This window comes from Mus musculus, chromosome 2 (genome assembly GCF_000001635.26).
Source record: "Mus musculus strain C57BL/6J chromosome 2, GRCm38.p6 C57BL/6J".
In the NCBI taxonomy this organism is placed as follows: domain Eukaryota; kingdom Metazoa; phylum Chordata; class Mammalia; order Rodentia; family Muridae; genus Mus; species Mus musculus.
The window spans coordinates 120,164,694-120,187,041 of NC_000068.7; the positions used below are offsets into that span (position 1 = coordinate 120,164,694).

Sequence of the window (22,348 nt, forward strand, 5' to 3'; positions counted from 1 at the left end):
GTATAGGTGTGCATGTGCCACAAAGCACACCTCCACACCGTCATGTGGGGTCTGCGATTGAACTCAGTGGCCAGGCATGAATGAGTTTGTTTTGTTCTGTTTTGTTTTGTTTTGTTTTACTTAAGGTTACCTATTGAGTCATCTTGCTGCACTGGTTTCTGGTTTTTACCTTATCAGATTATAATTTTATCCACTGCATCTCTGAGTGCATGAGTACACTCCACCTCAGGTCTCAGCTCTCTTATCAAAAGAGGGTGGGGAGAGAGAAGGAAAAAGAACTTAGCAACCTTTAGAGATAGAACTTGAGAGCAAATAAAATGTACACACGGTCAGTGCCAAGACGTGAACTGCGAGTCTCCCCTGAGGAGTCCATGCTCGCTCACACTGGGGCTCATCTCATTTCCTGCTTCCCTTAGGAAGAACACGCTCCCGATTAGATGTGTCTTTTTTTCTTTCTTCTGGTCTCCTCTCTCTCTCTCCTATTTAAGCCTATATTAAAATCTCCCCAATAAAAATGCCAACTGTGGGGCTGGAGAGATAGCTCAGCAGTTAAGAGCACTGACTGCTCTTCTGAAGGTCCCAAGTTCAAATTCCAGCAACCACATGGTGGCTCACAACTATCCATAATGAAATCTGACATCCTCTTCTGGGGTGTTTGAAGGCAGCTACAGTGTACTTATATATAATAATAAATAAATCTTTTTTAAAAATACCAACTATGCTTCACAATTCTAGGTTGTCCTGAAATTCTTTCTGTGTTGAAGCTAGGAATCCCAATTTGACCTGAACCAAAGCTTGACCAAAGCTTAGGGGACTCCTCAGGATGCTGAGTGACAGCATGACTCTGTCTCACTCCTGACAACCAAAATCTCTGAGTTCCTGGGAAGCAAATGGTTTGCAGCCTGCTGTGCACAAAGCCCGTGCTTCTGCTGATGCAGGCAGTCTTTAGCTTCCTTCGGTTCTTTCTGCCAAGCACAAGGACTGGAAGCAGCTCAGCTGCCCCACGTAGTGCTCCACTAGCTGATGACAACTTCATACAAACAGGGGAGTCCTCACTGCAAGCAGTGGCCACCCCTGCAGCAGTCAAGAAAGCTCTCTGAGCCGGGCGTGGTGGCGCACGCCTTTAATCCCAGCACTCGGGAGGCAGAGGCAGGCAGATTTCTGAGTTCGAGGCCAGCCGGGTCTACAAAGTGAGCTCCAGGACAGCCAGGGCTATACAGAGAAACCCTGTCTCGAAAAAACAAAACAAAACAAAACAAAACAAAAAAGAAAGCTCTCTGAAGAGACATGTGTGGACCAGGTCCCCTCTACTCCTAGAAGAAAAGAAAGACCAGAGGAGGGGGCTGGAGAGATGGCTCAGTGGGTAAGAGCACTGACTGCTCTTCTCAAGGTCCTGAGTTCAATTCCCAGCAACCACATGGTGGCTTACAACCACCATGAGATCTGACGCCCTCTTCTGTTGTGTCTAAAGTCAGCTACAGTGTACTTATGTATAATAATAAATGAATCTTTGACTCGGAGCAAGCAGAGGCTCAGAACCAACTGTACAGCTACAGTGTACTCACATACATAAAATAAATAAAATAAATCTTTGAAAAAAAAAAAAAAGAAAGACCAGAGGAGTGAATTGTAAACTGAGGGCAGAGGCGAGAGTTAGGAGCAAGGATGGGAGTCAGAAGTGCTTTGTGGCACCAGAAATGAAAACAGATGAACCAATATTCACCTTCATAACCACTTTATTCTGTGTTCAAATGGTACAGTGCTCTTATAAACTTTATATGCTATGGTGAGTCAAACCTTGCAAAATACAAGGTTCTATCTTGGCTCTCTTTGACAATTCAGAGCCTGTTCTCTACATGGGGGAAGCAAAAGCAATGCCAGCCAGCTACTCCAGTGGAGGGCTAGAGGAGGTGATGAACATCCAACTCACATCAGCAACACTTGGGTAGGGACCAGTTTTCCAGGCTCAGAAGCCCAGCTTATCAGTGGCTCAGCAGAGTCTATGGACTCATGCTCCCCAGGCTGGTAGGAGAGTGTGATAAATCCATCCTTCCCCAATGGTACCCACACAGGAGTCAACCCCCCTCACTGACAGGTAAGGCTGGAGCAGAGGCACTGGTGTCTCTTCACAGTATGGGTTCCTGTAGGTGTGGCTGGGTCTGGGCTTATAGCCAGGCCCAATCGAATCCACTTTAAATAGCAATGATGGAACCAGGAGTCCATTTGAAACATATAAACAACACCGTTGGGTGTCATTAATCTCTCAACAACCAGGACTGTGGAGGGATCATGTGGCTCAGAAAGAGGCCCTTGTCCTCCAGGCACGTTGGGCTCCCCAAAGGCCACATACCTAGCTGCCCTTTGGCTTTTACCTGCTCACTGCAGGGACCCCCTTCTATCTTTTAGTGAAGCCAGGAGGCTGGGTGTCCGGGTGTCCAGGGCTTCCCCAGAGATTCTCCTCCAAAGCTGAGGTCTTTGTCAGAGTCCTAACTCACCATTCTGAGGTCATCTTTCCTAACCTTATTCTCTGAGTCACTGTATAAGAACGTAGATAAATCGGCCATAGTGTTTCTGTGATAAATAAGAAGAATCATACTTATAAATAAATAACCCCATCTGCAAGCCAGAGAGATGCCAGAGGACGTTACTGGCGCCAGATAGCGTCATGCACCCGGTGCCGCTTGCCCACAGCCTGCCAAGGCTTCCCTGGATCCTCACTCTGTGAGCTTCTGCTGTTCTTGGTCTTCCTGGACATTTCTCTAGACTGGCCATGGAAGGAGGAAAAGGAGGGGAGGGGATGCTTAGGGAACTTTTGCCTCCAGCTCGAAGGGTGAGGGCTCTTGGGAACTAGCCACTCTCTGTGCCCACATATTCACATTCTATACTTGAGACTGTGTGGGAGTCTGTGACCCTGGTACCTTCCTTGCCAGAAAGTGGAGAGAAGCCCCAGGGGTATAAAACCCAATAGACTCTTCTTTTCTCTCTCACCTTTGTTCATTTGTAACATTTTACTAGAAAGCCCAGGCCAAGGTGTTGCGACCCTAGCCAGAGATCAGGGACAGCTGTGTGTGAGGTCTGCTTTGGGGGCGATGCTTCTGACAATAGAAGCAGACACGAGATAGATAGGACTCCCCCAGGCCTAGGAGGGACACTGGCTCCTCATGCGTTTCTTCTCCATTGCTAGTCTCAAGGCCTGAATGAGCTTATCTCTGTTATTGAGGATATTATATTCTGAGAGCTTCACCAGCTTGTCGAAGGCGGCCTCTGTGTACGTCAGCTCCTTGGTGGCATAGGGAGACTTTGGTCCATAGATGTTCAGCTGGCCCAGTTCCAGCTCGTCAGGACTTCGCTCTACACCTTGGGGCAGGAGGATATGTTATAGACACTTATGGTAGATTGTAAGGACTTGTTTATACACATAGACACTTGCATGTATGCACTCTCACACATATGTGTGTGCTCATACACAGACACACACAGAACAGACACACAGTCACACAGACACACACGTACGCGCGCACACACACACACCCTACATTTCTCCAGGCAGAGGCACAGTTCCTTTCTTTCAAGAGTCTACATAGCTGGGTATCATAAATTGGTCAAATGACTAACAGAGCAGAGACCATGTTGCCAACTCATGGATAAAGATGGAAGGAAGAAACTCTCTTTCTCTCTCTGGGCTCCGACTAGAGCTAAGCCAGGTGTCCCAACCAGGAGATTTCATCTATGTCCGGTGGGAACTGGACATAGAACATACAACATAGAGGGGGCTTACCTGGAGCCTTGTACTTCTGGAAGGTGTCACTGATGAGTGGGAAGTAAGCCACGATGGGGGCGTCGGGCTCCTGGGGATTCTCCATCACGTAGCACTCCTTGAGACTGTTGTCATCTTCCAGGATGGAGAAGCTGGGGAAGGGGATCTTCTGCTCGGTACAGTACTCACAGGTTTGTTTCAGGGGCTGCAACAGCATGGGAGAGCCGTGAGCACTGGAAGCCTGGGGTAGGGAGACCACACAGAGGTCCTGGGACTGGTTTCCTGATTGTCCTAGCTAACACTGCTCCCAACCTGCTTTGCCACTGTGTGGAATTTTTAGGGGGAAAAAGAAAAAGCTAGCTCAGGACAAAAAGCCCAGGCAGTAGGCTAGTGCCTAGCCAGCCTCGAGCTTCTTCCATGAATTTTTTAAACCCAGAAGCCCTGCTACTGCTACATCGACTAAAAGACAGACCAGTGAGATAGCGGGGGCATCCTGTGAGATTAACAGACTCTGGGCCCAGTCCCCTGGAGTCCTGACTAGCAGTGTCCAAGGGCTGGACTTTGAAAAGGTGCCGTTAAAAGTCCGAGTCCTGTGCCTGCCTTACTTGCATGTGTCCAGCTAGCTACTTAGTCTTGGTTCCCACCTCTGACCTAGGGATAGCAGTGACTGTGCCATCTACATAAAGAACTGGTGCAAGGGCCAGGTGAGAGCCTGGGTAGGGAAGTACACTGTCATTTATTTACAAACCCAGGTCACGATCATTGCTCTCTCTCTCTCTCTTTTTTTCCGAGACAGGGTTTCTCTGTGTAGCCCTGGCGTCCTGGAACTCGCTCTGTAGACCAGGCTGGCCTCGAACTCAGAAATCCGCCTGCCTCTGCCTCCCAAGTGCTGGGATTAAAGGCATGTGCCACCAACGCCCGGCTCATTGCTCTCATTTTTGTCTGTAATTCCCTTCTTCTCCCAGCTTTAGGCTGGATTTTATGTCAAAGTCAACCGGAAAAAAAAAAAAAAGAAAAGAAAAAAACAAAACAAACCAAAAAACAAAAACCAAAAAGCTCAGGATTTTCCCTTAAAGAGAAAGTAGTAGTAGTAATAATATAAATTCAATTCCCAGCAACCACATGGTGGCTCACAATATTTCTAATGGGATCTGATGCCCTCTTCTGGTTTGTCTGAAGATAGCTACAGTGTAGCCATATACACTATATGTGTGTGTGCGTGTATCAACAATACCACCATTGGTCACCTGTGTGATCATATGGAAAAAAATTTAAAAATAAGATACTACAAACGAATCATGATTTTTTTTTCAGCTGAAAAATGACCAAGTATATCAGATGCTCAAACGTGATAATAAAGTTGCCATTTACTGAGTGCATGTAAACCCCAAGTCCCAGCGCATGAAAGCCGGCCAGTTGCCTGTGAGATTTAGTCCTCTAGCCTGCACCGTGCCATGCCTTAGTCTCAGAGTGTGTTTGCAGAGCACATTCTTCCATTGCAGCCGCTCAGGCCTCTGAGGTGATGGTGCTGTAACCGCGCAGGAGCCCTGAAGCCGGGGATGTCTCTGTAATACTTGCCTTTGTCTGGGATCCTGCGCAGTAATTGAGGTGGATGATAAGGTCGACTTTTCTCTCTGGCCTAAGGAGGGGTGCGTAGCTGGAGTTGACAAAGAACGCAGTGTCCAGCAGGTTCAGGTGTTTTGCAAACTGTGTCAGCTGGTTTGGGAAGGTGTCCAGTACTGTGTCTGAAAGTCAAGCCTTCTCGTTACCATCCTACCAGGTGACCTGATGTCAGCTGTGGGTGAGGTGAAGGCCCTGGTATGTACTGAGTGCCCTCCCTGGAACTTTCTCTCTTCAGCCCCGGCCTCTAGCCTCCCACATACTCCCTAGGGCACTGAGTCCTACTTTTCTGTGTAGGCTAGTGGACACCAGCATGCTCTTGAAGCTTTAGCAAGTCTTCTATGGGTTATGCACACAAACCCACTGTGACCCATCCATAGACCTAGTGGTGAAGAAAGGGCTTAAGGGCATCTTATAAACTATGGATACCCACGGACCCAGAGTTATCAGCCCCGTTGTCACCAGAAAGCAAGGACAAAATAACAGTCCATGCTGAAGGGAATTTGCAGGCTGTGGACAAATAAAACAACAGAGAAGATTGCCATATGGTGGGATAGGACGAATGTTAGCCCTAGTCCCTAAAGCCTTTTCAAGGAGGCATACAGAATCCCAGCTATGAGAGTGTGGCCTAAGGCCTGGGGCTGTGAGACTGAGCTGGGTTGTGTGTCCTCAACTGCAATGGGGGCACCACTCACAGTCAAAGGTGCTCCCAAAAGATATTGCTAAAAAAGTCCATATTTTTCCATTTGTACAACTGGGCCAACTTCTGAAGCTGGAACTGCTAGGAAGATTCTGTGGTCACAGTCAATTAACTAATTAATGCCTATATTGCCCCCTGCTGGCAAAGCCATATTCATTCAAGCTCTCAGTCATAAATAGAGTGTCATGCCCTGCCCCACTCCCCTCCTCGCCACCTCCCTTACCCAAGCTGGCTGTGTTCTGCCCATTAACATGACCAGAGGAGACCATCTTCCTCTATGGCCACATCCATGCTTGCTTTTCCTTCCTCCCAACTTTGCCAGCCCAGGTTGTGGTACCTTTCCACATAGAGAACTGCCTGTTCTGTAAGTAGTCAGTATGCAGCTGCATCCCGTACAGGAAGTTGTGGAACTCAGACACGAAGGGCCTGCGTGTGAGGATTTCTCGGAAGGTGTTGGACAGCCATGTCGTTGGGATCACTACTGTGGTCTCTAGGGGGTTATCGTCACACCTAGGGATTTCAGGCAGGATGGGATCATCTTCTGTAGGGAGAAGGGATAGAGGGCAGGTTACAAAAGCTGGGGTAGTACCTGGTTGCTTGACCCCAGAGAGCGATCCATTTTATGAGACAAGGGTGGAGGATATGGAGGGTATAGAAAAGGAGAAAGAGAAGGTAGGAAGGCCCCGGCGAGGATGGCGAGCCCAGAAGTTTGGTTTTTCTCTGTGCTCACAGATTCCCTAGGCTTATCAGCTCTCTGGATATCAGAAGCATCCTTCTGGCCTCAGCATGAGTACCGCCTACAACCGCCCTGCCCCCAGTGATGCTCTAGGCAAACTGCCTTCCCATGTCTGGGGTGATGTGGAAACCCTGACAGGCAATCAGTCCTTGCTTCATGACCCATACCCAGTATATTCACTACCCAAGAGGGGAACTAGGGTGTCACCCACCGATGTCATGCAGTCTCTCCCTTGTCCACCTATAGAAAAACTCCTCTGAGGTGTGAGACAAATTCCAGGCATCAAGCAGGTTCAGGGAAAAGATGCTACTCCACAACCCTAGAGAAGCAGAGAGGTCATGAGCAACTGTCCCCAGACTCCCTGCCTGCCCACCCCAACTCTCACTGGTTCGGCCTTATCCCCATGCCTACTCTAGGCCAGGCTATTTGGAGGGTGGGGCAGGGCAGGGCCGACTTGGATTTCTGTCTCCCACAGGACAGTTCTATGCAGACTGACGGTACCAATGCTCAGCTCTTTTTCTCCCTTCCCTCAGTGCAGGGAGCAGGGAGTGCTTAAGGCATAGCTATGTCGGGGAATGACAGCTGAAAGTGTAGGCTTTAAGTTCAGGCCCTGCTCTGATCTTGCATCAGTCTACATGAAGAAAGCATTAAGACAGTATCTGGTATACAGTAAGCCTTGATACACATAAGGCTGGATCTTACTTTTAATGTAAAATTTATATAGTAATATTATAAAGATACATTAAAATTTCAATAATAATAATAATAATAAAGCCAGATATAGGAACTCACATCTGTAGTCCCAGTAGGGAGGTTGAAGCAAGAGGACTGACATGAATTTGAAACTAGCCTAGGATATTTATAAAATAAGTTCCAGGCCCACCTGGGCTACAGAGTGAGACCCTATCGCCAACAAGCAAATACTAATGATTATATTCTTAACTTAATTTAATTTCTCATCTTACATGGAGATGAGAAAACAGGTCCAGAGAAATTAGGTAATAGACAACCTCTGTGCAGCTAACATGTGAAGAACCAGATCAAACTGATCTACAGGTTTGAGAAGCATATGGGACCAAGTCTCAGGGAAGAAGGAACTGTGGGTTGTGAGCTGCAGTGTGGAGTTCGTAGAAGAAATGAGCCTTGAGTTAGATTTTCTGAAATGGGTTGCTCTGGAGTAAGTCGATAGACATCCTGTTTAAATAAAAGAAGTTCAAGCCGGGTGGTGGCGCATGCCTTTGATCCCGGCCCTCGGGAGGCAAAGGCAGGCGGATTTCTGAGTTCGAGGCCAGCCTGGTCTACAAAGTGAGTTCCAGGACAGCCAGAGCTGTCCTGTCAGTCTGTCAGTATACAGAGAAACCCTGTCTCCAAAAACAACAACAAAACAAACAAACAAAAAAAGAAGTTTAAACAGCAGCCCTTGAAGCTGTAATGATAGGCTTATTTTCTGAGGTCACTTTTTGCAGATGAGACTCTGAAGCAAAGGACAAAGATTGGCTGTCACAGTCCGTGGACCCTGTACTCAGTGACCTTGGCTTCTGAGGAACCAAAGAGCAAGGAACAGGGAGCTGGCTAGGCTTCCCCAACCAGTGGCTCTGTCCTTTCTGTTGGGGGTCTTCTCTGCCTGGGATCTGAGATGCTGTGTCTTTCCTGCAAGCAGACCCACTGCTGCCTGGAGCCAGGCAGGGAGAAAGTTGGGGTGCTAATCTTCTCTCTCATGGGGCTGGAGAGATGGCTCAGTGGTCAAGAGCACTGACTGCTCTTCTAGATAGAGGTCCTGAGTTCAAATCCCAGCCACAAATATCTTTTTAAAAATCTTTTTTTCCTATCTCAGCTTTCCATATCTCAGATCTTCCATGCAAGATCTTCTGAGTAAACCTCAAATAGACCACAGGAGCCCAGGGTGCTGGGATCCTCCCTTTACTGAAGTCTCCCTGGGCCTAACAGGCTTTGGGAAGATTAGAGCAGTTGCGATCTGGAAGTAGATTCAGGAGCTCCTCCTGGTTTCATGCAAAGCAGCAAATCCAGAAAGTTCAAGAGCTCAAGGCTAAGCAAGGCGACCAGCAATGGGCCCGGATTCTCCCTGTTATCTGTTAGTCAAAGGCAGGCCTGGCCCTCTCTGGGGCTGAGTATCTTAGGGAGTCACCTAGCATGTAGCACATCTCCGGCTCAGGAATCCTCTTCATCAGCCGCCCCATGAAGAACTCGGAGCCAAATAACTCGCTGGGGATGAAGGCTCCGTACTTCTGCATGCCCACCTCGTAGGGGGAGAACTCGAACCATTCTGTACACAGGGAACAACATTAGTCTCAGGTTGGGGAGTCATCCACACAGCCTTCCCTCCAGCCCCCCAGTGGCTCCAGGGCCATGGGGAGCTTGCGATTGCAAGTTGCAGTTCCCCTTTGTTACACAAGGGGGCACTTGCTGCAGGACAAAACAACTCTACAAATCGCTGGGCTCAACTTTTGCTCCCTGAAGTTGGATAAACAGGGGCAAAAATGGACCCTTCTACGTTCCCCTTTTGAGCAGCCTGAGAAAATCTTAGAGTTTCATTTTTCACCGTCTTCATTTCTCACTGACTCTTTAGATAAGCCCCGGAACGTTAGGAGACACTGCCTGATCGGCTCCACTTATGAGGGAGATTTCTTCAGCTGTGGGGCACTGTTTATTGATGTGGAGATTGGTAAAGGGTGTGTTGTACCCGCCAAGAAGGGACCCCATCTAAGTCACTAGCCAGCAGCGTTACCTCTGAAATCCTGGTTGCTTACATCATCCTTGACATTGATGGTGAGGTAGATGGGCAGAGGGTTCTGTCCCCTGCACAGAGCAGCTCGCTGATCTGACAGCTTGCATTCGTTTTTCTGTAGGGACACCAATGCTTAGCGGAGGTTGCTGACACTAAGTCAGTGAAGAACAAGAGAACAATCGGAACCCTTAACAGCTATTTCCAGGCTCCAGATGCCCCCAGGTGACTTGTATTGGCTGCAGCCGACTGGAGCTGTCAACTCTTAAATGCATTTGGAGAATGCATAGCTTCTTCTTAGGCTGCCTGGCAGCTAAGTAGGGTGGGGCTGGCTCTGTAATTTAAGGCTGTCTCCTGGGGTCTCAGGGTTCTCGTGTCTCAGGAGCTAGAGGATCTGGTGGAGGTCAGAAAGGGCACCATGGTTCCTTCTTAGTGCTATTATTTCCCATTCACTACTGAACCTGAGTGGCACCAGGAAATTTTGTCTTATTATTTTGGTGTGTTGGGTTCTCTCAAAATTTAAGAGGAAAATCTCTTTCCCCTGTCCCTCCCTCCTTATTTCTTCCTTCCTTCCTTCCTACCTTCCTTCCTTCCTTCCTACCTTCCTTCCTTCCTTCTTTCCTTCCTACCTTCCTTCCCTCTCTCCCTCCTTTCTTCTTTCCTTCCTTTCTCCCTCCCTCCCTCCTTCCTTTCCTCCTTTTTTTCCTTCCTTTCTCCCTCCCTCCCTCTCCCTCCCTCCCTCCTTTCTTCCTTTCCTCCTTCCTAACTAGAGGCTTAAAAACCTGAAAGTAGGTGACAGTCTAGGTAAACCCCAAGTCCCAAGAGTTCTGTGTGTCATTAAGGCAAATCCTGACACCTGGGCCACTGTGTCCCAAAGTGAATCAGGCAGCACAAATGAGGCAAAGCTGAGGTACTAGGGACCCAAGCTCTGACTATCTGTGGTTACCCTGTGCATAAAGACTCCGGACCCTGGGTGGAATGGCAAACACTTGTGCTGGCCAACAACTCTTAGCCCTTCTCTGAAGCAAAATAGGGTACTTATCACACGTGGACCCAGAGATCTGAACAATATAGGATTAAATGTCCTAAAAGTAAAGCCACAGACTCAGGGAAGAGCCCAGTTGGGTCAGGAGTACTGGAGGGCAGTGGGTTCCTGCTGCAGCCAGAGTGGAAGAGCAGAGGCCTCCTCCTAGCCGTGCCTCTCTCCTCCTAGCCCAGTTCTTCATTGCACGAGAGCCTCAGAACACTCAGACTCTCTGCCTAGAAAGCTGTCGTGTTTTCTCCTCATCATGTGGGCTACTATCGATTATTATTGCTACAAATTGTTTTGATGCCCGTTGTGATATTGCATGCTTTTAATCCCATCATGTGGGAGACAGAGGCAGATGGATCCAAGGCCCTCTTCTGACCTCTGTGGGCACACGTGGTACAACCCCCCCCACCCCCCACAGACACCCCACACACACACACACATACACACACGGAGGTGAAACAATCATACACATAAAATAAATCTAAATAATTATCTTTCACCTAAAAAAAATGAAAGAGGAATAAGTAAATATTACAGATGAGAGCTAGCCCAGTTTGGTGGCACATTCAGGTAATCCCAGCACTTGGAAGGAGGAAGCAAGAGAATAACTACAAGTTCAAAGCCAGCTCCAACTATGTGAGTCCCAGGCTAGCCTGGGCTATACAATGTGAGACTTTATCTCAGAACAACAACAAAAAATAAGAGTCAACTTATTGTTGACTGCTCAAAATGCCTCATTTCCTTTTCTTTTTATGTGTTTCATGTGTTTATATGTGTGGTATGCACACATATACTTAATGTGTGTTTGCATGCATGATGGTGTATGCAAGTGTGTATGTATGTATATATGTATGTATGTGTGTGTATGTGGGTGTATGTGTGTGTACATGTGTATGTATGTGTGTGTATATGTGTGTATGTGTGTATAGATTCCAAGGTTGACATCAGCTGTCTTCTTCAATTGCTTCTTACTTTGTTTGTTGAGGAAGGGTCTCTTGCTGGATCAGGAACTTAACACAAGGGTCTTGCTGTGAGTCTTTCCAGGCCACACAACACTTACATGCTTCTGTTTGGTTTTTCCTTGTCTTTGTGGGGTCAGACTGAAAGCATGATTAACAGCTCTCTAGCTCTGCTCAGCTCCTTTCCCATTTTCTCCTGTGGATGCTTTGGAATGGCTTTCAGAAAATACGCTTCGTGTATGCAGGGGAGCACCCAGGCTCGCCCAACATGGGGTCTTAGTTCTCTGAAAGGGATGTGAAAGATGACCTCACCATCTTTATCACCCCAATATGTGTTTGGACACCCCATGATTCTTCCAGCATGATGGTGCACCTGCAGGTCTAACCTAATGTTTTTGGCCATAGAGGCTCAGAGGAGGAAAGACTATGATTTGATACCAGTCTAGGCAGGTGGGACCCAGGAAAGACTTGAACACTCACTTTATCTCCCAGACTGTACTCGATCAGCTTGCCCCAAAAGTCTGTAAACGTGGTCTTATAGCCCTCCTGGCTATGCTTTTGGAGGTCCTCTCGCCATTTGTAGAGCTGATCTGGGAACAGGGCAGGCATCTTGTCTTTGACAACATGTCTCCGGGCCTCAAAGACAACAGTCTCCAGGTTTTTGGAGGACCACTCAGGATCACTGTACAAGGTAGCCATAGTCCTGGTGAGAGACAAGCACAGATGACCCTAGACCTGGTCTGAGCAACTCTATGTCCAGATGGGACAGAAGATGGGCAGATCATGAGATCATGGGGAGTCCCAAACCTGGCAGGAGAAGAGCCCAGAGGAGAGGGAATGAGGGAGGCCTGTGGCAAGAGACAAGCAAACACTGCACCTCGTAACTGACCGTTTCCCTCTCTTGAATGCATGTTGTATGTTGGGTGTATCACGATAGTTGAGATAAGAATTCTGGGCTCAGGGCTGGAGAGATGGCTCAGTGGTTAAGAGCACCGACTGCTCTTCTGAAGGTCCTGAGTTCAAATCCCAGCAACCACATGGTAGCTCACAACCACCCAGAATGAGATCTGATGCCCTCTTCTGGTTCTGGTGCATCTGAAGACAGCTACAGTGTACTTAGATATAATAATAAATAAATCTTAAAAAAAAAAAAAGATTTCTGGGCTCAGATCTTCCTGGGTTCAAAACCAAGCTCTACCACTCACTTGCTATGTGATCTTGGGGAAGCTACTTAGCCACTCTTTGCCTCAGTGTCCCTAACTGAAGTGGCAAAGAATTGTGATTGGTGTACCCAGCTCATACAGTTCTTGTAAAAAAAAATTAAAAAATCATAAAAGCTAGCATTGTGTGAAGCACCAGAGCTGTGAAGAGGTAGGGATGGGAACATCTGATTCCTGGATTGGCTGATTCCGGACTAGGACACTAATTCAAGCTTCACTTCCTGGAGCCCAGAGCTGCTCTTCCAGAGGACCCAGATTCAACTTCTAGTACCTACATAACAGCTTACAACTATCATTAACTCCAGATCTAGGGGATCCAACACCCTCTTCTGGCCTCTGCAAGCACCAGGCATGCACATGCTGCACAGAAATACATGCAGGCAAAACACTCACATACTTAAAGTAAGTATTGAAAAGGTTTGTTTCATCTCGTTGCTCCTCCTCTGCCTCTTCTCCTTCCCCTTCTTTCTCATTCTCCACCCCCTCTTTTCCTCCTTAACTTTTATGTGAGCCGGGCGTGGTGGCGCGCACGCCTTTAATCCCAGCACTCCGGAGGCAGAGGCAGGCGGATTTCTGAGTTCGAGGCCACCCTGGTCTACAGAGTGAGTTCCAGGACAGCCAGGGCTATACAGAGAAACCCTGTCTCGAAAAACCAAAAACCAAACCAAACCAAACCAAACCAAAACAAAACAAAAAAACCTTTTATGTGGACTGTGGTGAATGGAGGCAGCAAGGCTGGGCCTGAGGTCCTCTCTGTCTCCTGCTTGCCCCACAGAAGTCCAGCATGGCTCCGCTGAAGCGACTTAACTTTACAGTTATTTGGTAGCGGCCTTTGAACACAGGCCCTGGACTGAGTTAAAGCCCAGGTTTGGGGTCCAGTAAGATGGTTCAGCAGGGAAAGATGATTGCTGACAAGCATGGCTACCTGAGTTTGATCCTGGGCATCTCTGTGGTAAGAGGAAAGAACCAAGACCTGAAAGTTGTCCTCCACACGGGCATAGTCACACAAGCATTGTGTGAGTACACACGGACACATAATTTAAAATAATCTTTTAGAAGAAAGCTTTAAAAACTCCAGTCACGAGCTGAATGACCTTGACAAGCAATGGTCAGCTAACTCTCTGTTCTCCAGTTCAGTGGTCCTTAGCTGGGTCTGGGTCTGACTCTGTTGGATCAAACTTCTGTATGTCAACGTAGGGAAGGGCCCTCTTTATTCTGTTCCAGAGCACCCACAGTGGCAGGAGAATTTGTCTAAGGACTCCCAATATACAAACAAGTGTCTCCTTCCTTCTTAGGACTGGTTCCAAGAAAGATGGAAAATGGTGGGATTTCTTCTACAGATAGTACCCTGCCCTCCATAAAACTTATTTGTTACTTTCATACTTTTGAAAAGTTTCCCCAAACCCATTGCTAGTGTTTTATTAATTTAGTCTTCATTTATTAACAGGGTTTTATATAGACCAGGCTGGCCTCCAACTCAGTAGATAGCTGAGACTGTCCTAGAACTGCTGATCTTCTTGCCTCTTTCTACCCCCTGAGTGTTAGCTAGTATTAGAGGCATGTATCAGCTTGTTAATCTTTGTTGATTAAAAAAAAAAAAACTTAAAAATTGATTTGTTTATTCTGTGCTCTGTTTGAGTGTATACCTGACTGCCAGAAGAGGGCACCAGATCCCATTACAGATGGTTGTGAGCCACCATGTAGCTGCTAGGACTTGAACTCAGGACCTCTGGAAGAGCAGTCAGGGTTCTTAACCACTGAGCCATCTCTCTAGCCTGCTAACTGTTGTTTTAAAAGGCAATTTTCCCCATGCTTTCCCCAGTTCAGGGGCCCTGTGAATGTTTTACTTTGACATTCTGACTGGGCCTGAGGCCCTGTCTTCTGTCTACCACACAGTAGTCCAACAGAATAATACAGTGCCCCCATCCCTGCTGAAACAAGTTATCATTTTAAACATGTTTTTTTAATTATTATTACTGATTTTATTTTTGTTTGAGATGGGGTTTCATAATGAAACCCCGGCTAGTTTGAAACTTGGTAAGTAGATCAGGCTAGCCTTGAATTCACAAAAGTCCACCTGTCTCTGACTCCTGAGTGCTGGGCCACCATGTCCACTATAATAATAATAATTTAAAAAAATATGTGAGGCATTGGATCCCCTGAGAACTGGAGTTGCCGGCACTTTTGAATTTCCTGACATGGGTGATTGGAACTAAAGTTGGTTCCTCTGTAAGAGCTGCATGCTTTTCATAGCCAAGCATCTCTCTAGTGCTGTGACTTTATCTTTATAGCTATCTGGGTGTAGCCACTGAACCTGGACCCTGGATGGAGTTTAGATTTTAGATCTATGAATCCTGACATAGGTGACCTGGGGCTAGAACTTGTGCTTCTCTGCTATAGAGTAACAGTGGAGTCATTATGGGTGACCTCCTTACCTGCAGGTTCTTCACCTAGAGAGCTAACCAACTGTAGATTGAAATCATTCAGAAAACTCCTTCTGTTTACTGAACCTCTGTGGACTGTCATTATTCCCGAAATAAGAGAACATATCTACTTACAAAGAAATTGCATTGGTGCTGTAAGTAATCTAGAGATGACTTCAGGAACCCCTTAGGAGTGTGTGGGGGACATTATGCAGATAAATTGCCATGTATATAAGGGGCTTGACTATCAGCTGAGAGAAATAGATCCCTGGATATCCTGTAACCAGTCCCTTTAGGATGCTATGCCAGATGCAGAGGACAGCACTTCAACTTGTCCCACCTGATCCAAAGCATCTGAGGAGTAGCTATCAAGGGGGCTTCCCAGGACAGGTTAACATCCAAGCCCTCTGATCAGAGCCACGAGTTGTTCCACAGAAAGAAAAGGCACAGCAGAGGGACTGTGCCCTGACACAGTAAGATGTAGCTCTGGCTAAGAGGCATCTAGTAGTCACAGGGATGATTTTACTGAGCCCCTCCCACTACATAAAATATTAAAAGGTCTGAGTTAAGACTCTGGTGTATAGGGGCTGGAGAGATGGCTCAGCGGTTAAGAGCGGTTAAGAGCACTGACTGCTCTTTCAGAGGTCCTGAGTTCAATTCCCAGAAACCACATGGTGGCTCACAACCATCTGCAATGGGATCCGATGCCCTCTTCTGGTGTATCTGAAGACAGCTATAGTGTACTCACATACATAAAATAAATTAATAAATCCTTTAAAAAAAGACTCTCGTGTATAAAGACAACTGTGTCGGTGATATTCATTGAAACATTTTCATTAATCTATAAGCTCCTTTATTCCATTTGAGTTAAATATTAATGAACAAATAACACCCCCCCCCACTCCCCCTGGTGCTATGTCTCCTGTTAGATTTGACCCTACCAGGCTTCCTTTTAGGAGCCCAGCATCCACCTCCCTTTCACCTCAGCAGAGTCAGGAGGAGGCAGCCCTGTGCAAGCTCTACTCACTCCTTTCAGCTGCTTGAGGCTGAGGCACTGATAGGGCAGCAACAAGGACAAAGGATAGCACCGAGGCACTGCAGGGAAGCAAGCCAGAGCAACCCGGCTGGTTCTACCCATCCTGGGAGACTGGGCCAAGCCCCAAAAGAGGGTGGCTGCGTCTCACTAGGAAAGAAGGTAACACCAAGCTCATTTATCATTGGCCACCATGTTTTCTTGGACTGTGACCACAGCCCCAAGGACATAGCCAACAATGATCAATGTATACAGCAGCTCTGTGCTTAATACTGGGAGAGGCCAAGACTATTGCTAAGCCCACTTTACAGATCCAGCAACTGAGTCTAAGGAATTAAAATAAATGCCTCAAATCCCATAGCTGTGCATGGTAGAGTTTCCCAGGCATCATGAGTCACTTTTACTTAGGATGGGAAAGTTCATGGTTCCACCAGATCCCAGACCACACCCATTTGGTACTTCCTCTGGGCTTCACCAATGACGGCGCCCAGTTCCTTACCAGGTTGCACCTGACAAGCCGGTGATGTAAGTAGAAGCGTCCAGAAAGTTCAGCTTCTGCAACCCCAGCAGGTGGCCATACAAGGAGACCATAGACCTTGTGCCACCTCCTGTGGCCATGATGGCTATTATCGGTACCTGTAGGCACAGAAGTAGACTTCTGGGAAGGGCTCCTCCACAGATAAGAACATGGAGTGATCTTGGCTTAATACAAATGATGGAATACAGAGAGCTGGTTAAGAGAAGGGAGGGAAGGGGATGGTTCGAGGACTGCCTTTCCCAGAGCAGTGAGTAACTTAGTAGGGTCCAGAAGATCACCTTTGCTCTAAACCAAGTTATGCTATCAGTAAGGGATCTGCTGCCTAACCTAGGCTCAGTTAATCAGAGAGTCCTCGTTAAAGAGTTCGGAGCACCCAACCCAGTTCTTTGTTAATAGGCATCAAAACTGAGACTGCATGCATAGATATGTGAGTCATGGATGGTGACTGACTGACATCTGTACTTGGCAGTGATGTCAGGACATTAGTCCCTGGTCGGGTACACGGCACACACTCAGCCTATGTAGCACTTGTGAGAGCGAGAGAAACCCAGTTTACTGATGGTGAGGGTGATTAACATAGGTTTAAGGAGTCCCTGGTGTGGATCCCTAAAGATGAGAACAAAGAGGAAGCTTTGGGCCAACTTCCTGTCTCCATTTAGTAGGGACTGTAAAGATTTTCCTGAAGCTGAGGCTCGACTCTATCTCAGCCTCAGAAGCAAGGGCTCACCTGCTCCCCGGGCTAACAGATAGAAGTGTAGGGGCACTTTGGCTGCCTCCAGGGGAAGAGGCAACTGGCTCGGGGATGGGAGGGGCTTCTCTCTAACTTCCCCCAGTCATTTCTGGTGGAGATGGGTACACAGTAGAAAAGAGAAAACAAGTGGATGGGGGCTGGGCACTGCGTGCCTAAGGTGATAGAATGTCAGAATGTTTCCTGGCTGGGTGGGAATGACATCTCCACGCTGTCCCAGTGAGACAGCTTAGCTGGGTCAGGATCCTAAGTGTGCAGGCGCATTCACGTGCACGCATGCATTTGTTGGCAAGAGCCCCCACCCCTACACAATTGAATCACATGTCTCAGGGCCCTTGTTCTGGCACCAGGACCTTAGCAGTTGGAGCAAACACAGAAATCCAGGTGGTACAGTAGTCACCCTGGAGTTGGGAAGGATAAGGTGGCTAATAGAACGTGGAATTGAGGGACCAAGAGTCCAGAGCAGCCCTCAGCCCGGGCCAGTGCCCATGCTTACCCACCTCATCCTCATGCAGGCCTTCCTCCAGCTGCAGCATCTGACTTAGTGTCTTGGCCACCACCATCTTCCGCTTCTGCACAAACTCCACCTCTTCCTGGCACAGGCTGAATCCAAGCCGCACATCCAGTGTGTCAGAGCTGTGGGAAAGGGACACCCTTTAGTCGTAGCTCACCTTTAATCAGCAGATATAGAGCCAAGTTCTACTCCATATATCTTCTGTGACCTTGGGCATCTACTCTCATCTGCAAAAATGCTTCCTGGCCAGCACTACCTTCAGTACCTCATGAGACACCAGGCCTAGAGCTCCAAAACCTTAGCTGGCTCACTGTAAGCTGGTGCTTGGCTAAAGACTACTATTTCTGCCTCCTCAGCAGGATATAGAAAGTTCCAAAAGGTTTCTCTAGGTACCTTCTCGATCCCAAAGCTGATATGAGTGGCGAGGGTCTCTTACATCCCTTTGGTAAACCTTCCTGGACAGGACTATAGAGCATAGACTCTTCTGAGCCCCATAAACTAGCCCTCTGCTCCCAAGGAGTTCCCTGCTCCTTTTGAGCCCTTCCTGCCCACAAAACCACCATTCTCCTACGTGTCTGTGCAACTGACAAAACCACTCGCACCCCTGACCTCACTGTGTCATCCCCACAGTTCTTCCAGGCAGATGAGGCACAAGTTGCCATGACATGCCTGATGCCTGCCCTCTTTTTTATCACATTCTCTGCCTGGAGCAAGTCCAAGCCTGGCATAAGACCCTACCAGACCTGTCCAAGCTCACCTCAAACTCCTAACAAAGCTGTGCATCCCTGAGGGCAGGGCCTGAGGCTCTCCCGGGCCGAGGCTCTCCTGGCACCTCTCTTCCGATGAGAACTTATTTTCCCTGGCAGTCAGGGAAGGCATAATAACAGTAGTGTTGGAGGGCATTTGCTGAACATCCTACCCACCATTTATATTCCTGGTATGTCACCTGCATTCATTTATGAGATTCAAAGAACAAGCTGAAATTGCAGGTAAGAAAAATGAGACCCAGCAAGATTGAGTAACCCTTCTGATAACATAACAAATCAAACTAGAAATAAAATTACAGGCAAGGGACCAGAGAGATGGCTTGAGAGCCCTGGCTGTTCTTCTAGGGGATCTAGATTCAATTCTCACTACCCACACGGCATCTTACAACAGTCAGTAACTCCAGTTTCAGGGGATATAACGCCTGCCAAGTCAAAGAAATAACCAATATTTCTTTGATTTGACACCAAAAATACAAGAGACAAGAGAGAAAATAGGTTTCATCAAAATTAAAAACCTTTGTTTTTTGAAGGCATCATCAAGAAAATGCAAAGGGGCGCGCTAGAAGCTACGGTTCAGTAGTTAGACCAGGGTTCAGTTCCCAGAACCTATCCGGAAGTTCACAACCTTCTGTCACCCCAGCACCAGTGTCCCTAATGCCCTCTTCTGGCCCTTGTAGGCACCAGGTATGCATATGACATATATATATATATATATATATATATACACACACACACATATATATACATACATACATACATGCATACATGTAAACAGTCATATATAATGTAAAATAACAAACATGCAAAAAAAAAGACATCTCACACAACAGAGTTGAATATAAAATACTAGTATCCAGCATACACAAAAAACTTTTGTAAGTTAATAATAAGACAAGGCCATTTAAAACATGGCCAAAGAATTTGGGGAAACACATCTCCAAGAAGATCTACTAATGACCAATTAAGTCCAGACCAGATACTCAACTTCATTAGCCACTGAAGAAAAGATAAACCAAATGACAAATGACAGTGAGCTACCTCCTCACACCGAGTTAGGGGGAGCACTGAAGGGAAGGGATACTTTACCAGGGTGAGGACTTCATGTGTAGCTCATAGTTCTCTCCCTGATGAGAAAAAGGTGAAATGCCCATTAGAGATGGCACTGAGAGCAAAAGGGGCCAAAGAGGTGGGAACTTACTACTACCCCTCCCTGGGCTCTGCATACATGCATATTCACAGTAATGTGCACACACATACGCACGCACGCATGCACATACACTCGCGCGCGTGCGCACACACACATGCTCTCTCCCCATGCCCCACTTTTGGACATGACATGACATCTCTTTCAAGGCTCCACACGTTCCCCGGGTTCCCACTGAGGGCTCCAAGTCTATTCCATTTTGCTTGAGAGACCCCATGTGCTACCTTCCCCATATGTCTTTGGGCTCTTCCCACATTTCTACCACAGGAGCTCAGCAGCTCTGGGACCCCTTGCCAGACCCAGATGCTCACCACAGGCAGGGTTGTCACCTGGCCATCAGAAAGGCAATTGAGGGGCTGGCAGACAGGGTCATTCCTGTGTGTTCCGCAGCAGCAAAGCTAGAAGGATGGTTGGGCTCAGTGAGGGGCTGAGGGGCTCCTCTGTTAGCCCTTCCAGCCCAGTTCCCTTCTTCCTCCCTTCCAACTGTGGCTGCCATGTACCCTAAAGTTACAGTGGCTCTTAGGCGCCTCTGCGTAAAGCTGTGGCTGGGAGTACTTGGGGTAGTGGAAGCAGGCAGAATTGGGGTAGCAGGGCTCCTGGCAAGGCGGGACACGCTGGGTGTTCTCGAAGGAGTCTGTCACCATCACCAGAAGGTCTTTGTCTGAGAAAGAAGGTAAGATGTTAGACCCCTGGGAAGTTTCTTATCTCTGCTTCCCGTTTAGCCCAGCAAAAATCTTATCTTGGCTCGGTGACTAAGAAGACTGCTGCTCGCAAAGACCCTGGTATGGCTCCCAGCACCCACATGGTGGCTCACAACTATTTATAACTCCAGCTCCAGGGGATCCAATGCACCTGGTGCACATACATATAGAGAGAGGCAAAACATTCATACACATAAGATAAAGTAAATACATTTCAGAATAAAAAGTAGTCCTGTCTTGATGTGCCAGGAGGAGTTCACAGTCCCTGGGCACTCATTAAAATGCTTCAGACAGGGCCCTGAAAGCTGAACTTTAACAAGGCCTGTGAAGAATGTTGATAGACAGGCTCTCCAGAAAGTCCTCTAAGGTGCCGAGAGAGTTCTCAAGATTAGATTTCTTGGTTCTGCTTTGCTAGAAGAGCAGCCCCCACAAAGTCATACCAGTCCACCGCAGAGAAAATAACCCCATCAGATTGTCAGTTTGGGAGCAGAAAGGCCCTCCCCACAAGTCCTCCTTTCTGGCCACATCTGTGGGGCCACACTGCTCTCCTCCTGTGAACATCTGGTAATCCCTACATGGTGGGTAGGGAAGCACAGTGGCTTGTGAGTTGGGAGCTGCTAGGCAGGTGTGGCTTGAGGGCCCCTGCAGCTACAGTGCTGATCTGTCCCAAGGCTGCCTATTCAGCCACAGAGGGCAGCATTGAGCCACAGGCTCCAGGACACTTGGCAGGCCTGAGGATGTCCATTTGGATCCCTGGAAGAACAAACCCTTCACAGAGATGGGTACCGAGGATAGACGTCTGAAGACACGATTTTGAGTTTTGATTTTACCTCCCCAACCCGGGATAGTCCAGTTAGGTTGAATTGACCTGTTTCCCTGAGTTCCAAATTGACCTCGATCATCATAGTTCCCACCTCCATACCCAAACAAGCCATTAGACAGAGCAGGGAAACTCACTTTTCTTCCTCTTCCTCGGCCTCCTGGATTCTGCATGAACCTCCAGGCAAGAGACTTGGCGAGACTGTGACAAGCAAAGAGGGCAGCTGGGACTCTAAGTTCAAGCCACCTCCCTCAGCTCCCAGTCAGAAGGGAAGAGACAAAGACCTAGATGTTGGTCAGTCACAGGCTTATGCTGCGCCTACTGGGCTTGGTGTAGACAATTCTGAACCCAGTCAAGGCGTGGTGCCTCACTGCAAGAGGGGAAAAGACCGAGCTGGGGCACACACCACAGCTGACTGGGAGTCGGGTTCACAGGGGCTGGCCTGAGGCTGTGTTCAGCCTTGTGAGTGAGAACTTGGGATAAAATAACTTTCCAAGAAGGAGAGGCCAGGCGAAGGCCTTTGTTACACATTCCAAACACACTGCTTTTTAAGGAGAAGTTTGCAGGGAGTGTGGGAACATACAGTTAGAACAACTATGTTGTTTTTTTTTTCCCCCTGAGACAGGGTGGTCTTGAGCTTATAGAGATCCACTTGTCTCTGCCTCTCAAGGGCAGGAATTAAAGACATGTGCCACCAATTATTTTAGTTCTGAAACCATGATTACAGAAGTGTTGGGAGTTATTGTGACTAAATCTGGGAAAGAAGTGATCTTTGGGGGAAGTGGAGTCTGGGCAAAGATGATACCCTAGTGTTCCTGCCTTGATATAGGAG

At 47.7% G+C, this 22,348-nt stretch overlaps 1 protein-coding gene across 6 annotated transcripts in view; it reads right to left on the bottom strand.

The window, feature by feature from the left end:
* Window positions 1–1,718: 1,718 nt before the first annotated feature.
* The window catches only part of Pla2g4e (phospholipase A2, group IVE), a 79,219-nt gene continuing 58,589 nt past the window's right edge, over window positions 1,719–22,348 (bottom strand). For 5 of the 6 annotated variants that reach the window (XM_006499771.4, NM_177845.4, NM_001363090.1 and 2 more), the window contains 14 exons: window positions 21,654–21,717; window positions 20,496–20,656; window positions 20,307–20,393; window positions 19,878–19,915; window positions 18,011–18,146; window positions 16,724–16,860; window positions 12,029–12,251; window positions 9,560–9,674; window positions 8,960–9,097; window positions 7,025–7,132; window positions 6,415–6,618; window positions 5,336–5,502; window positions 3,779–3,962; window positions 1,719–3,357 (listed from right to left, as the gene is read on the bottom strand). In XM_006499771.4, the coding sequence (XP_006499834.1) occupies window positions 3,140–3,357; window positions 3,779–3,962; window positions 5,336–5,502; window positions 6,415–6,618; window positions 7,025–7,132; window positions 8,960–9,097; window positions 9,560–9,674; window positions 12,029–12,251; window positions 16,724–16,860; window positions 18,011–18,146; window positions 19,878–19,915; window positions 20,307–20,393; window positions 20,496–20,656; window positions 21,654–21,717 (1,980 nt within the window). In that variant the 3' untranslated portion in view covers window positions 1,719–3,139. Of the gene's footprint in view, window positions 3,358–3,778; window positions 3,963–5,335; window positions 5,503–6,414; window positions 6,619–7,024; window positions 7,133–8,959; window positions 9,098–9,559; window positions 9,675–12,028; window positions 12,252–16,723; window positions 16,861–18,006; window positions 18,147–19,877; window positions 19,916–20,306; window positions 20,394–20,495; window positions 20,657–21,653; window positions 21,718–22,348 lie in introns of all 6 variants that reach the window. The other variant, NM_001363091.1, reaches the window with a different exon arrangement.